This window comes from Carettochelys insculpta, chromosome 1 (genome assembly GCF_033958435.1).
Source record: "Carettochelys insculpta isolate YL-2023 chromosome 1, ASM3395843v1, whole genome shotgun sequence".
NCBI classification, from domain to species: domain Eukaryota; kingdom Metazoa; phylum Chordata; order Testudines; family Carettochelyidae; genus Carettochelys; species Carettochelys insculpta.
The window spans coordinates 45,956,054-45,971,107 of NC_134137.1; the positions used below are offsets into that span (position 1 = coordinate 45,956,054).

Sequence of the window (15,054 nt, forward strand, 5' to 3'; positions counted from 1 at the left end):
TTTCTAGGTGCTGCATTGATCAGCGAAAAGACTTTCTAACAACAACTTGGAAAATGATAAAAGCATTTACCATCATTATTTTTTCCTTTTGACAATGATCTATGCCTATATAGCTCATCAATCATGTCTTGTAAAAACAGCATGGCACTTTGATCAAACAGCCAACAATAGCTTTCCGTGTGAGGTAAAATGTTGTGAGAGGCCATCAGATAGAAATCACATTTGCCTCTAACAATGGGAACCCAGAAATGATGTGCTTGATTTGCTTGCAAATAAAATCATGTGAAAAGTGATCTCTCTACATAGGTTAAAAAGACACTGATCCTTTTATTCACCTTTCTATGCGTTAAACAAACTTCACTGTCACGTTGCAACTTAAATGGAGTGTATATGCAGTGATAAAGAGGCACATTCCACCTCTATGAAAAATAACTGCCACTGTTGAAAAATTACCTGCATTAAACCTTACACTTATCCCACAAAGCTTAAGAGCAAGATGTGGGAGTTTGATTTTCATTACAGGCCTCCATCTGTGTGGTAGGCAAAGGTCTTTAACCTACATTTTCTGAATGTACTAGGTACATAGTTTTATCAGTGTCATGCCTCATTAGGTCAATGCAGGATTTTATCTAAAACCTGAGGCATTCCAGTTTACACTATGTATGCAAACACAATCTTTTACTGGTGCTATGTGTCCTCCGTTTGGTGAAGAGTGCCTACTATATTTATAAAGAAAGTAGCTGCAGACAACTTAAACTTATTTTACTCATTAGGGGTTTATTGAGTCAAGGGCTTCAAAAGAGAGAAATTTGTTTATTTGAAGGCTGGTATGTGCCTAAGTCAGTGGCATAGAAACACTTTATAGTGTAAAGAAAAATGCCACTCCCCCACTTTTTTGTTCTGGCTTTTCCTAAAACTCCAGTGATTGCAACAGCATCTGCTACTAAATTCAGTGCTGACTCACTCCATTGTAGTTGGACACTAATCAGACTATCTATTTTATGCTGCAACTTTTTTAGCAGATTATGAATTACCATTGGAAATGGAATATTAATGAAACTAATCTTGTCCTGTTTCAATATGACAGCAGGTAAATTGTTGTGATGTAAAAGTTTGGTGCTCAACAGTAAACATGCAGATGATGTTTCAGGAGCCCAGGGAGCCCAATGCGCAGACAGAGGCTTATGGTGTGGTTTCTCCCAGCAAGCAGCTGTGTGGTCACTGGGCTCTCTCAGCTGAGGGAGTTGGGGGCAAGGGGGAACGGTTTTGATTTGCACTTCTCGTGTTAATACGAGTTAAGCGCAGATCGAATTGCGCTTCATGAAGGTTTACTGTACCATCAGTGTATTTTTCCGAATGTATACATAGCGAAAGCAAAGTGCACTAGAGGAGGGTGATTTGACAAGTACTGGATCATAGAATCATGGAACACCAGAACTGGAAGGGACCTTGAGAGGCCAACGTCCAATCCCCTGCTCATACGGCAGGACCCGAGCGCCGTCTAGATCATCCCTGATAGACGTCTGTCTAACCTGCTCTGAAATATCTCCAGTGATGGAGATTCCACAACCTCCCTAAGCAATTTATTTCAGTGGTTAACCACAGTGACAGTTGGGAAGTTTTTCCTAATGTCCAACCTAAACCTCCCTTGCTGCAGTTTAAGCCCATTGCTCCTTGTCCTATCCTCAGAGGCCAAGGAGAACAATTTTTCTTCCTTCCTCGTGTTATGGTCCAACTGACTCATGTAGATCTTGCTAGTGACTCCCTAAGCTATCTAATTTGTGCAACTGTTTTGAAAGAGAATGCAAGCTAGATACCATCAAAGAATGCTACAAGGTCTACACAGCAGTTAGAGTGCAGCTTGTTAGAGTGCTTTACTATTTACACTCTCCTGTGTAGCACTGAAAAGCACCCATTTTTCTTCAGATTTATCAGCCAGTGCTTATCAGAGTTAACCAAAGGGAGACAAACTCATCACTACTCAAGTGAGGAACTTATAAGTAAGAATGATTACTAAAATGAACGATAAAACTAGTATTTGTACACTACCTGCAAAACTCAGAATAGCGAAGTTTCTCCTTTCCCGCTCTTCCAAAGAAGTGCACCAGCAATGTTGTATTAACACTGGAACCTTCCAATTCTGTCTCCTACAAACAAAAATAAACTCACAATAAATTACTAACAATTAAACACAAAACTGGTAATGCATATTTGAACTAGAGTTTCCAAGAAGTCACTTGTAATTCTGTTATTCTCCTGCAGACAATAGGTAGAGAATTCCAAAGCAAAGCTGAATTGTTCTCTGCCAAGCTGAATTCTGACCTTCCCCTTCAATATTCTGCTCCTGGTATCAAGTATAGTAGTTAAACACTATTCAACCAACATACACAATTTTTCTTTTCTTTGGTAAACAGGTTATAATAATTGGAAATAAGGCGAGACAATTACGATTTAGCCAAAAAACAGAAATCATCTCCTGACTATGTTCTCTATTATTACTGATAAAAAAGTAATTCACAATTTAAAAAAAATCTAAATACTGTACGGCTTTTTAGTCTCATATTCTTAGCATCTTCCTATTACAGCTTTCTTTTTCTTATATACAACCATAGGTTGCTTAAAACACACAGCATCTACCCAAATGTGGCAAAGCAATCTGGCAATATTTACTAATAATAAAACCTTGTCTTTTTAATGTACTGCGATTCAAGTGCAAATTTCTCATTAAAAGAACCATTTGGGATAGGAAATAACAGATGTCTTGAAAAAATATTTTGTAGTTTCATACATACTTTGAATTAAACTCTGCAACAGTCATGAAACTGGATATACTAATTTGCACTTTAACGTTATATGGCACAACACACTTTTTATGTCCTTTGTTACTAGTTACTGATAAAATTGCTGGTTAGCTATTCAGCAAGATTCATTTTTAGGTTTATATTGCCTTTCAAATCAATTTAACATTCAGAAAAAATAATTTTCAACTAATTCATCTGGGTTTGGTTTGGGAACCTTCAGCTACAGCACCACACAAATTCTGATTTGTAACAAAGTCAGATTAGTCTGAAACACACAACACACAGAGACTACATTTACATTTTTGCATTCATTCTTCATATTGTTATTATGTTGTTAGAAAGCTGTTTGTTCATCTCAATTTTCTCTAACAGCTGTTGCTTTTACTGCGTAACTTTTTTCTTATGGAAAAAATAACTACAGAAAATAAAGAATACACTTCAGCTCAACCACCGTGTCTTTATAAAACCTAAAGCCACACAATGTGCTGGATTTCTGTTTTATTCTTCTTTCACCACTAGCATAGTGGCTTTTCTTTGAACACAACAAAACACTAAGCAACATTAAGAGAGATTTTTTTTGGAAGTCCACAGTGATTTCAAGAGAACTATTCTTATGACATCTAAATAGCCTCTGTGTCTTTTATCCTGCTGAAGAGGTAAGATAAAAGACAAGAGTCTATTCATGAGGTTTAATACTAATGGTTATTTAGCTTTCAGCATAATCAGTCCCATTAGTTCATTGTGTTTCATGCTTACTGCATATGACACAAAGTATTTTACAAGGTAACATTCCTTGTTTCTATTCTATGCCACATTTCATAAAATACCAATAATATGAGCTAAGTATGAGCAAACGTAAAAACAATCTTTTCAGGACTCATGCAATGGCACTGCATTTTATCATTTGACTGCAGATAGACAATGTAAATAAATAATCCCAAGGTCTGTGCTACAGAAGTTTAAATGCTTAGGCTTCATATATGATGACTGATGTATAAAATGTTCATAGATGCTTATTTCAATGTCAAAAGTGTAATTGTTGTTGTCATGTCAGCATTCATGGCTTTACAAGAAGAAACAAAGGAGGATCAGCTCATAGTATCTATTTCTAATGAGTTTTTGTACTTTTAATTTATATATTCCAGTACATAATAGATTTCCTGAAATCATTTATATTTTTAAATTTAACTCACAACTAACATAATGCTTTCAATAATGCACATTCAGTGAAGTCAAAATCTTGTGTTGCTCTGAAAACTATAGCTGAAAATCAAATGCTTATAATAACCTTTTAAAGACTAAATCTACAACAAAAAAGGTACGCTGTTCCTGTACTCAGATTTCTCCTTATAAGCTAGAAGACGACATATAAACAATACCTATCTCATCTTATCTAAGATGACAAAACCTATCCTGGGATTTATAATAAATATGCACCTACTTGTTTGCTACCCTCTTTTATCAGTTGAAATTCCAAGGTGAAATTGGTACATGTCCAAGCACTATGCAAGTGAGAGTAGACTGTGTTTAGAAACTACAAAACCGTACTTTTCTTGAAAGCAGAATATGTTACAGGAAACCTGAGACAATTGCTTAAGGGTAAAGTTTCAAATATCTGCTTTACCAGGGTTAATGCTATTACATGAAGGTACATTTATAGTACACTATTCTTTTTTTGTCCACAGAATCATTAGTGGCCTTTCCTGCTGCTCTCCACATACTTATAAATTAATACCCCCATGGCAATTCTTTGCGGAAGTGTATGAGACACACAATATTTCCAACCCCTCACTCTTCTGAGGTTAGGTGGAAGCATAATTTAGATTTTGAAACTTTCTCCGACAGCTCTGGGAATGAATATTGACTTAAAGAGACCCCTCTCTTTAAATTCTCCTCTGAACCCCCCACCCCCCACCAACTCATGCATCTGACGAAGCAGGTGTTTGCCCATGAAACTTATGCTCCAAAATATCTGTTAGTCTACAAGGTGCCACAGGAGTTCTTGCTGATTTAGAGGTAAAGTACAGCTAAATAACAGCACAGAACACTGAGAGCCAGAACTATAGGCTGTAAACAAATTTTATGGGACCACAGGAAACTTGGCCACACCCATGATAAGTGGCTGTCTGGTTAATTAAAATCATGCTGGATTATAGATGTTGAACCTCTCTAATCTGGCACTCTCATCTGGCAACCTGTACAAACATAATAGCCAGTATTTCTACCACAATTTTATCAAAATAAAAGAGTACGTTTTCTGAAAGTAGCAAGTTGCTGAATCACATAGGCGCTTTTGAAAATTTTACTACAAATCCTGAAACTAGTCCTTTTCAAATCAACAATTATTTATGGCTCAGACAAAACAAAATTTATCTCCTTATTAAATCATGGGACCTATTTAAAAATTATACTAAGGGGGCACCTGATGCAACAAACCATCAAGAACATGTGTAGCTTTACCACTACTTTGGAGAATATCAAACAGATTTAGACTGAATTATCTGCTTCCACGGAACTAGAGTAACATCTTGAATGGGCAAACACCAGGTCTTCATGCTTAATGAGATACAAGAAATATTATGAATACTGTACTACAATCATATCTTTGTGCCTGCTGAACGCCATCGAGGAAGAACTGGTTCTATAGTTTGTAGAATTTGCTGGCTTTCATAAGGAAGCTCCTCTTCACCATAATGCTGGACAATGACAATCTAGACAGCTATCACCATAGTATCTGATCTTCCTTTTTTGGCTAAGTTGTAAAGAAGGTTATGCAGAAAGACTGTCAAATACATAGGCGCCTCAGGTCTTCATGATCCCTGTCAGTCCTGGAATCAGCCTGGGTGCCGGACAGAGAAAGCACTAGATGTGTAATCATCTCCTTTTGGCAATGTGCCCTTACTGGTATTGTTAGCTTTATCAACTACCCTCAATCTTAAGGTGTTTTCAATATGCTGAAGATTCCCAGCTCTGTTTCTCAGTCTCACACAACCAGCCATTGGTACAGAATGCTTTATCTGCGTGTACCATAGAGATTACACAGTCCATGACAGCTAGCTGGCTCAAATTCAGCCTGGGAAAGAATTAAGTAATGTTGGTAGATTGAAGGAGGCAGCCAAAAGATATGAGAACTATATCTGCCTCTTTAATTGAGGATGTGTGGTAAACTTTTTTTTAACAACATTAGATTATCTGTGGGAGCACCAAGTACTGTTGGAGGAATGTATCTAGGATTTTTTTTCCACCTTCAATTGGTCCATGCCCTTCTCAGTGCAAGACTGGGGCCACATTGTAAATCAATGGAAACTGAAGCTAATTCAGAATGTAGAAGCTACTCAATAGTCTGTATTGGTTACCTATTGGCTCTTGCATGCATTCATGTTAGCCTCTAAAGCCCTGCATAACTTGGGAGTTACCTATTTCAGATACAGCCTCTCTCTGCAGGTAAAAGGAGGGTCTGCAACGGACAGGAGCAACACATCTCGAAGATCAGCTACAAAGGTAAGTAAGTGTTTTTTCTTTGAGTGCTTGCTCCTGTGCATTCCAGTATGTGACTTACCACTAGTTTGAATGGAGAAGGGGTTGGATCTCATCTGATACCAGACTACAAAACTGCTCTGCCGCACACAGCGTCATCCGATGCCTGCTGTATAATGGCATAATGAAGTGTAAAGGTGTGGGTGGAGGATCCCATTGCTACCGTGCACATGACCTGGATAGGGATCTGCACCAGGTAAGCCTCCAAGGAGGCCTGTGGCCTCACGGAGTGTGCAGGACCGGCAGGGCTGGAATCTTAGACAAATCATAGTTAACACTGATACATGAAGTGATTCATGATGATATGCATTAAGATGTAACTGGAAGGCTCTTTATATGTTCTGCAATTGTGCTGTTTGGAGCACCATCCTGGTGACAGTATGGCTGTCCTGCACCACAGCTGCAAACTCTTTCCTGGCATCAGAGGGGAGGAGTTCCTGAAACTTAGCAAGGGCATGCCAAGAGATGAAAGTGGAACAGCTGAAGAGTGCCTGCTGGTAGGAAACCAGCAGCTGAAGGCCACCTGTGGAATAAACTTTCCTACCAAACAGGCCCAGGGCATTGGCCTGTTTATCTTTTAGAGTGATTCCCAGCTGACCTTGGCACGCTTTATGGTTGACAGCTGCTACAACCAGTGAGCCCAGCCAGGGTGGGGTAGGCATATCGGTGTTCAAAGCCTCTATGCAGCACAAAATATAGCCATTTTACCCTCTGAGCTGTTGGCACAACAAATGCTGGGTTTTGCCACAACACCTTGGTGTTGGCCTAAATTATCTTAATGATAGTGATTGCCACCCTGGCTGGGCTCTCCAGAGCCAGCACATCCACAGTAGGATTTGAGTCCTCCACTACCTCCTTGGCCTGCAGGTGGAGACACTGGGCCACACACTGTAGCAGGTCTTGGTGAGCCATTGAGTCCATAGACGAAGGTGACCTAGAGATACTCGCCAGCACCTCATCTGGGGATGAAGATACAGAAGCGCCATGGGTAGCTGAGTGATCCCGGGCCTGATGGTCATCAAATAGGTCCAGCTCCTGAAGTTAGTCCTGAAGGAGCAGAGCAGGAAGGAACAGTGCAGTGGTTGGTTCATCACAGGTCACAGACGCCTCTGGGAGGAGCTGGGGCCACTGAAGATGCTATTAGTGTGGTATGGGTCGACTGTGCCACAGAGACAGCCCTTGACAGGCTCTGGTGGTGTGCCCACAGAGTCCAAAAGGGCCACCGCATAAGTGCTTGATGCCGTGTGGGGCCAGGACTAAGCTGGTGCTGCTGATGGGTCCAGGCACTGGTGCTGTGAATAGTGCTGAGAGTGAGAATGGTACTGCAAGCTTCAGGACAGAAATGACTCTGCATCCAAGGCAGAGGAATATTCCAATGCTGATGATGATGGAGCAGAGTCTGACGGTTCCAGGGATCAGTACTTGGAGTGCCTCTCATGCTGATCCATTGGTGGCACAGTGCAGAAGGCAACCGCTGTACTGGTATCAAAGGAGGGGGCAATGAGGTAAGGGGTCAGGTCCAGAGCCACTGGCACAGACACAAAGATATCTGATGTGGAGGGGAGGTCTAGTTCCTCTTCTATGACCACTGGCTCTGGGGTGTCCACTGACACAGGATTCAATGGCCCCATCATGGGTGCTGGAGTAGACATTGCTGGGGCTAAGTCACCTGATATAGGCACTGTTGGCAATATGCCAGCTGCCTCTAGGGCTTTGCCAGACCTCTGGTAGGGAGAGCGCCTTCTCTTAATCCTTTTCTTTGGCATCAGAGCATGGGACCAGAGCTGAGTGGGGGAACCTGCCCTGTGCCCGGGGGTGTGGTGTCAGTGCCCTCACTGTTCTTCATGATGCAGTGCCAAGACCTCCTGCCCGAAGGCTGGCGTGTTGCACACTGAGTGGCTGAGCACTGGTTCCATTAGAAGGACTTTAAGCTGCTGGTTGCTCCCCATTTTAGTTTGCGGCTTAATCCCACCAATAAATACTGCACTTATTGGGCAGCCAACCTTCCCCCAAGCACTTGAGGCAGGCAGCATATGGGCTGCCTCTAGGCATAAGCTTTCTGCACTTAGAGGAAGCTTTGAAGCCCTGGGACCGCTGCATGCCTGAAGAGTGTGTGCAGACTAGCTGAGGGAAAACCACCCCACAGCTAACCAACCACTTAACTACTGACCTGTTAAACTGCTCTACACTACAAAGAACTGCTAAACACTGAAATTCACAGGAAAAACAGGATTTGTAAAGCAAGAATCAGAAGCTACAATGAACATTACTGGTGGAAAGAAGGAAATGAGCAGGGCTCAGATCAGCAGGGGGATATATGTGACATCAGGATGACATCACCATGAGGTGCGCCACAGCCAACTCAACGGGTATTGCTAGGGAAAAGTCCTCCAGACTGTGCATGCATTTGGTGTGAGCACGCACGTATTGGAATGCACAGGAGCAAGCACTCAAACAAGAACAGAGTGGCTACATAGTAACAAAGAACATTAATATGTTTTATTAGGAAACTCAGAAGTAAAAGTGAAAAATATTTATAACATTTCTCCTAACAAAACTAAAAGGCAGAAGTGACAGATCATACACTTGCATTTAATTAGAAATATCAAAGTTGACAGGGATGAATTAATATAAAACTCTGCAAAAAACATTTAACATACGGAGTTCAGTGTAAGTTCTACAGAAATCCGCTTAAGGAAAATGATTAACTTGCTGTCTACAAACATACCTGTGATACAGTTTCATGTCCAGAATCTTTTCTCAAGTCATCTTGTTTCCCTATGATTTTCTGAAGCTAAACATAACAGAAACAGAGAATCTGTAAATATTTTGATTGGTTTAAAATTATTGTATTTGTATTTTAGGAATTTTTTTAATTAATCTCACCTTTTAATTTACCTCATATTTTTCTATTGCTCTGTTCCTAGCCATCAAACTATTTTTCATGCTCAAAATACTTTATATATTTAAAAGATAGTTTGCTCACTTTTTACAGAGGTCTGATCCATCACATTTCTCTTATTTAATAAATTCAAGCAAAGCACAGCATAATGAGCTGTTCTTTTATTAGTCATTCTGGTCTTAATTGCAGAGATTCTCTTACATTGGGAGCATGCTTTTTTTACCATCCACCTCTGAAAAATCTCAAGAATCAAGGATATGATATCTACGATCATTCTAGGAGGTAAGAATATGAAGGTGGAAAATATGGCTATGTCCTATCCACTTTATCGATGCATATTTTAAATACCTCTGAATATTTCTCAAATAGTGTAAGACGTTCCCCTGTTTAGACAGAAAACTTAAACAAGGCACCATATAGTTAACAAGACCAGCTAATTTCAAATCCAAAGCTATTTAACAAGTCAGAGAAACTACTTTTTTATTTTGTACATCGAAATGTGTCCTGGACTTTAAAAAAATACAATATTGTTGAATGTGTCAATAGAGAGAAGCTTCAAAAAGGATCTAAACTTCATCTTCAAAAGTCATTTGCTTAAAACAGAAAATAATATTTAAAATAACGGTACTAGGAAAACACAGCTATTCATCTTCAGTTCACTAAAAATACGTATCATTTGGAAACACTCCTTGCAGCAAGCTTTCTTCCATGGGTATATTTTATATTTGTTCACAAGTAGCTTGAGAAGTCAACAGTCCTTACAAAATGGAGTTAGTTAACATAGTACATAGTAAAATTCACCTACCTTTCATAGACATTCATATCAATCCTCAAATGGATAGCAAAAAAAAGAACAAGTACCTGTCATTACATTTGGGATAAACGAATGCAAATAGACCAGTGTGGATTTCAAGTCATTTAGGGGAGATCTTTTTACAATCTATATAGCCATCTTCTAGTCTGTTTCTCTCAAACACCTCTGAGCCATCCTTCATGCTGTCCCTTATTAAGAGGAAAGGCTTCCTAACAAAATTCGCAAAGCTACTACTTTGTTTTAAAACTCCTCTTAAGACTCACCTTTGCCATGATGCCTAAAAAACCAGTATTGACTGACAGTGGCTCTGCAGGTGGTGATTCAAGAACACTACTTACTGCTCATATTCTTGTTACACTACTTCTTCAACCCCTTTCATTTTGTGTCTCTAATCTAGCTGTTGTATCTTGTCATAACCTAGATTCTGAGTTCTCTGGGTAGGGACTGGCTTTATGACAGCATGCTCATAAAGACAACGAGGCCTTTATCCTTGGCTGGTGTCCCTTCGTTCTTCTGCAATGCAAAGAGCTGTATACTTTTGAATTCTTCCTTAATCCTTTATTTATGGTTCTTGCAGTACCTTTGATACATTGTCTTTGTAGGAGCATGAAGTTCTTTTGGTAATGAACCAAATTTTCATAGCAAACAGCAAATTCTGCTTTGGAAAAAAAATCACGATTGCTTAAAAGTGAAAAAAATTAGCCATTTTGTGGAAAACTCCCTTTTTATCTGAAGAATTTTTAACTTCTGTGTACATGAAAACAAAAGAGACGAAGCAGCAAAATGTTTATTCTTCCACAAAGCAAAGAAATGTGATTTTTTTCATTGGTTTCGATGCTTGTGAGAATTTTTGTAAAATGCATAACCCACTGAAAGTATTCACTCACATGTCTAGGCTTAAAGAATAATATTGAAAAAAGGCATCTACAAGATTAGTGTTGTATTCAGGGCCGTCACAAGGGCAAGGCGAGTGAGGCACTCGTCTCGGGCGCAGGCGAGTGCTGCACTGGCCCTCACCCTTGTTACAGCACTGACCCCCAGTCAGGGGGCCATGTGGCAGGTCCCAGAAAGGAGTGGGGAGTGGGGCTGGGCCAGGGACAGGCAGTGGATGCGGTGCAGCCCGAGCCTGTGCTGGGCAGCCACGTGCCACCCAGCTGTGTGCTAGCCCTGCTCCTGGATGCACAGTGCAGGAAGAGCCACACACATGGGGTGTCCCACCACATGGTGGGACAAGCACATGCAGCAGCAGCAGCAGAGGAGGAGGCCTGTGTTGCTGCCATTTCCCTGGTGTGGCTCCTGTGGGCCAATGGTACCTCCATGCCCATTCCTATGGTGCTGCTTTTCCTGGGCTGCCCCTGCCCGCCATGTCCACTGAAGGTGCAAGGGAGCAGACTTGGAGGGATCCTGGCCTGCTGGCAGCCAGGGTGCGTACATTTCCTGCCTGCCCCACGCTCCCTGGAGGGAAAAGGCTGGCAGGAGACACTTAAACGAGGCTACCCACGAGACACAGGATGGCTCCCAGCTGGAGTTGCCCTGTGGGCTGCGCAGGGCAGCTCTGGGTGGCATCTCGCCCCCCTGAGGTCTCTGGAAGCCATGTGGGAGGCCAGGTCCCTGCTGTAATCCCATTCCCCTCCACTCCCCCAGAGCCAGGCATCCCCAGGCCCCTGCTCTAACCCCAGCCAGTGTAAGCAGTGCGGTGGTAGTATTATTATTTATGCATTTTCCCTTTTTGTACAAAATAACTACTATGAATATATGAGAGAGTACAATTTTATATTTTTGCCTCAGGCACAAAATTAGCTAGTTATGACACAGGTTGTATTCTAAAAAGTGTACATAAATTCCTGTGAAGTTCATTATCCATTTTCTAGAAAGAATTAATTGGTCTTCTCAGGAGTCTGAAAAGGTTTTTCCAGGACAAGGAGGGTGGAAGGAAGAGGAGGTAGTTTGCAGTGGAATAGAGAGAACTGTGCCTTAAGCAAGAGATTCTTATCACATTGCAACATTTCTCTGTGTGTAATACTTATATCTGTTCATCATAGTAATACACAATGACCATCATTCATTAAATTAGTCAAAAAGGCTGAGGCATATTATAAAACATTGGTGCTTCTCTAGCAGAGAAATATATTATTAACAAAATGATCTTCTCAGAAGGATAGCTTTAGTGTGGAATACACTTCATTTTTGAAAACAAAAATAAAATTTCAAAAGATGAAAAATTGTTCAACCAAATGTAGTACTTGTGGAACTGACAGCTTTGGAGATTATACAAGAACTATATGCCACACCTCTAGGTGTAACAGAGTAGTTCAATATCTGTGTTTAGTTAATGTTTTGGCCTCTTGTTTTTTGTGATGTGTACTTGTGTGGCACTTCACTCAGAATAGCCCAGAACTGTAAGATACCATATTACTCCTCTGCCTTCACAAGATTAGATTGTATCAGCTCTCTAGAGCACCAATCTGTCTGTTTCACCAGCACATTCCTCAGGACTCTACCAACTTTAATTTTGCATTGCAGGTAACAGAGAATCCCAGTTCTGGAGCTCCTCAGAGGTCTCCAACTGTAATATACAGTCTCTCCCATTGCATTCTTCTAGAAATCATTAATTTATTGCCTTCAAAGAGACAGTACACACACAAGCCTGTAGGTTAGCTGAAGACTCATTCTATATTTCAATATAACAGCACTGAAATGGTTATAGTAAAGCTAAGAATAAGTTTACTAATAAAGAATAGAGATTTAAATGATACTGAGCAAGAGAAAAAGACACAGATATGGATAAAAAACAAAACAAAAAACAAAACAAAAACAGGTCCAGTGAATCAAACGTAACATTAGCAAGTTACGTGTTTACCACAGATCAGGGGTTCTCAAATGTCATGGCTCCCTTCTGACAACAAAAATTATGTGATCCCAGAAACGGAGACAAAAGCCTGAACCCTCCCAACCCTCACCACCCCAGAGAAGGCGGGGAGCAAAGCCACAGCTTGAGCCCCACCGTCCTGGGCAGGGGCCCAAAAGCCAAAGTCTAAGGGCTTCAGCATCTTGCAGGTAGCTGGTATCCTGAGCTCCAGGGCTGAAGCTGAAGCCTGATCCTGCTACCCAGCTCTGAAACCTGGGGGCTTAAGCTCTGTACCCCACCAAGTCAAATACCACCTCTGGTGGCCCCATTACTACAGGGTGCCAAGCCACAGTTTGAGAACTGCTGCCCTACGTGGAAATGTACTTCTATTGTTTCTTCTTTCACCCCACTCAATTTACATCAGAGAGACAGGCAAACAGTGAAGCAACATTACTGTACTTTATTTACAACAAACTTGTTCATTTGCCCTGTCTGCTCAGATTGCTTGGAACATATTTCCAGCATGCATGCGCACATGTGCGCACACACATACACACAACTTTACACACTAACAAAACACACATCAGTCCATAATGTGAATGACAAGTAGCAGAGAGGGAGCCGCGCTAGTCTATACACTATCAAAACAAAAAGCAGTCCAGTAGCACTTTAAAGACTAGCAAAATAATTCATTAGATAGTGACCTTTCGCGGGCTAGACCCACTTCTTCAGACCATAGTCAGACTGTTTTGGCATGGCTAGGGTCTGAAGAAGTGGGTCTTTCCCAGTGAATGACAAGTGGGTCACTAGTTTTTATGAGATGCCTTGCAAGTCACTATTTGGCAGGCCTGCTGACAGCAACTCTGGGCTCCAGGGCAGAAGAGTCAATGGGCCTCCATGAATGCACAAGTCACACCAGCATGGATGTGGTCTGCCTCACATTTGGACAGTGCTGTGGCTGCACTGGGGGGTGCCCAGTGAGGTGGCAGCTGCGCTGCTAGGTGTGCTCTTCTAACATGGCCATGGCTTCCCCACACCTCTCCCAGGATTGTCAATTATTTAATTGCTCAAACTCCAATCCTTTGCCCTACCCCTGCATCACCCCTTCCCTGAGGCCATGCTCTTGTCTCACTCCCTCCCCAAGGCTTCAACCCTTCTTTCTTCATCACGGACTTTTCCACACTGGCACTCATTTTCACCAGGATGGGGCACTGGGTTGGCATGTGGGAGGAGGTGACAGGCTGGGTTCTGGGAGGCACTCTGGGTACTGGAGGTGGTGAGTGGGTCAAGCTCTGGGAGGGAGTTTGGGCGCGCGAGGGGACAAGGGATCAGTCTCTGGTCTGGAGCAGCGGATGTAGGCCTGACACATAGTAGTAGTTATATAGCCTTGACTTTACAGCAGCTGCTACTTATTGAAAGGTATTTTGTTTATAGGTATTATAAGTAAGATAGATACTGTTTATAGAAAAAATGGTTTTTCAGCTTTGACAGACAGTCTATAAGAAATATTGCCTGTTCCTTTGTAAGAGAAATTGCTTTCTCTGAAATGAAAAGACAATTACCTACCTCTGTAACTGATGTTCTTTGAGATGTGTTGCTCGTGTCTATTCCAATGTAGATGTGTGCGCACACGCATGCCCAGCTGCTGGAAGTCTTCTTCCTCCGGCCGGTAGCCATTGGGTTGGTGTGGTGCCCGCTGGAGTGGTGCCAATATAGCAGCCAATATAAGCACTACCCACGCCGCCACAGCTCAATTCCTTCTTGCCAGCTACTCTGACAGTGGGGAAAGGCAGGAGGGTTTTGGAATAGACATAAGCAATGGAGGTAAGTAACTGTCTTTTCTTTGAGTGATTGCTCATGTGCATTCCAATGTAGTTGAGTGCAAGCTGACGTGAAGAGGTGGGGTCGGAGACCCGGAATGAATGTAGTACAGCCCTGTCCACTGCTGCATCCTCCCTTGTGTGCTGTGTGATTGCATAACGGGCCACAAGTGTATGTATGGAAGACCAGGTAGCCACCTTACAGATTTCCTGAATGGGCTAGGAATGCTGCTGACTAAATAAGCCCAAATCTCTCAGTCTCTCCTCATAGGTCATGTGCTCCAGCCCCTTAATCATTTTCATTGTTCTCCACTGAACATGCCCCAGCACAT

At 41.7% G+C, this 15,054-nt stretch overlaps 1 protein-coding gene and 1 long non-coding RNA gene across 3 annotated transcripts in view; one reads left to right on the top strand and one right to left on the bottom strand.

Annotated features, from left to right (window-relative positions):
• Nucleotides 1–2,035, top strand: part of LOC142008266 (uncharacterized) — a 37,064-nt gene extending 35,029 nt beyond the window's left edge. The window contains exon 3 of the long non-coding RNA XR_012644122.1: nt 8–2,035. This is a non-coding gene — a long non-coding RNA (uncharacterized LOC142008266). The remainder of the gene's footprint in view (nt 1–7) is intronic.
• The window catches only part of MICU2 (mitochondrial calcium uptake 2), a 215,461-nt gene that overhangs the window by 17,459 nt on the left and 182,948 nt on the right, over nt 1–15,054 (bottom strand). For both annotated transcript variants that reach the window (XM_074985444.1, XM_074985448.1), the window contains exons 7-8: nt 9,067–9,132; nt 2,050–2,147 (exon numbers count right to left, since the gene is read on the bottom strand). In XM_074985444.1, the coding sequence (XP_074841545.1) occupies nt 2,050–2,147; nt 9,067–9,132 (164 nt within the window). The remainder of the gene's footprint in view (nt 1–2,049; nt 2,148–9,066; nt 9,133–15,054) is intronic.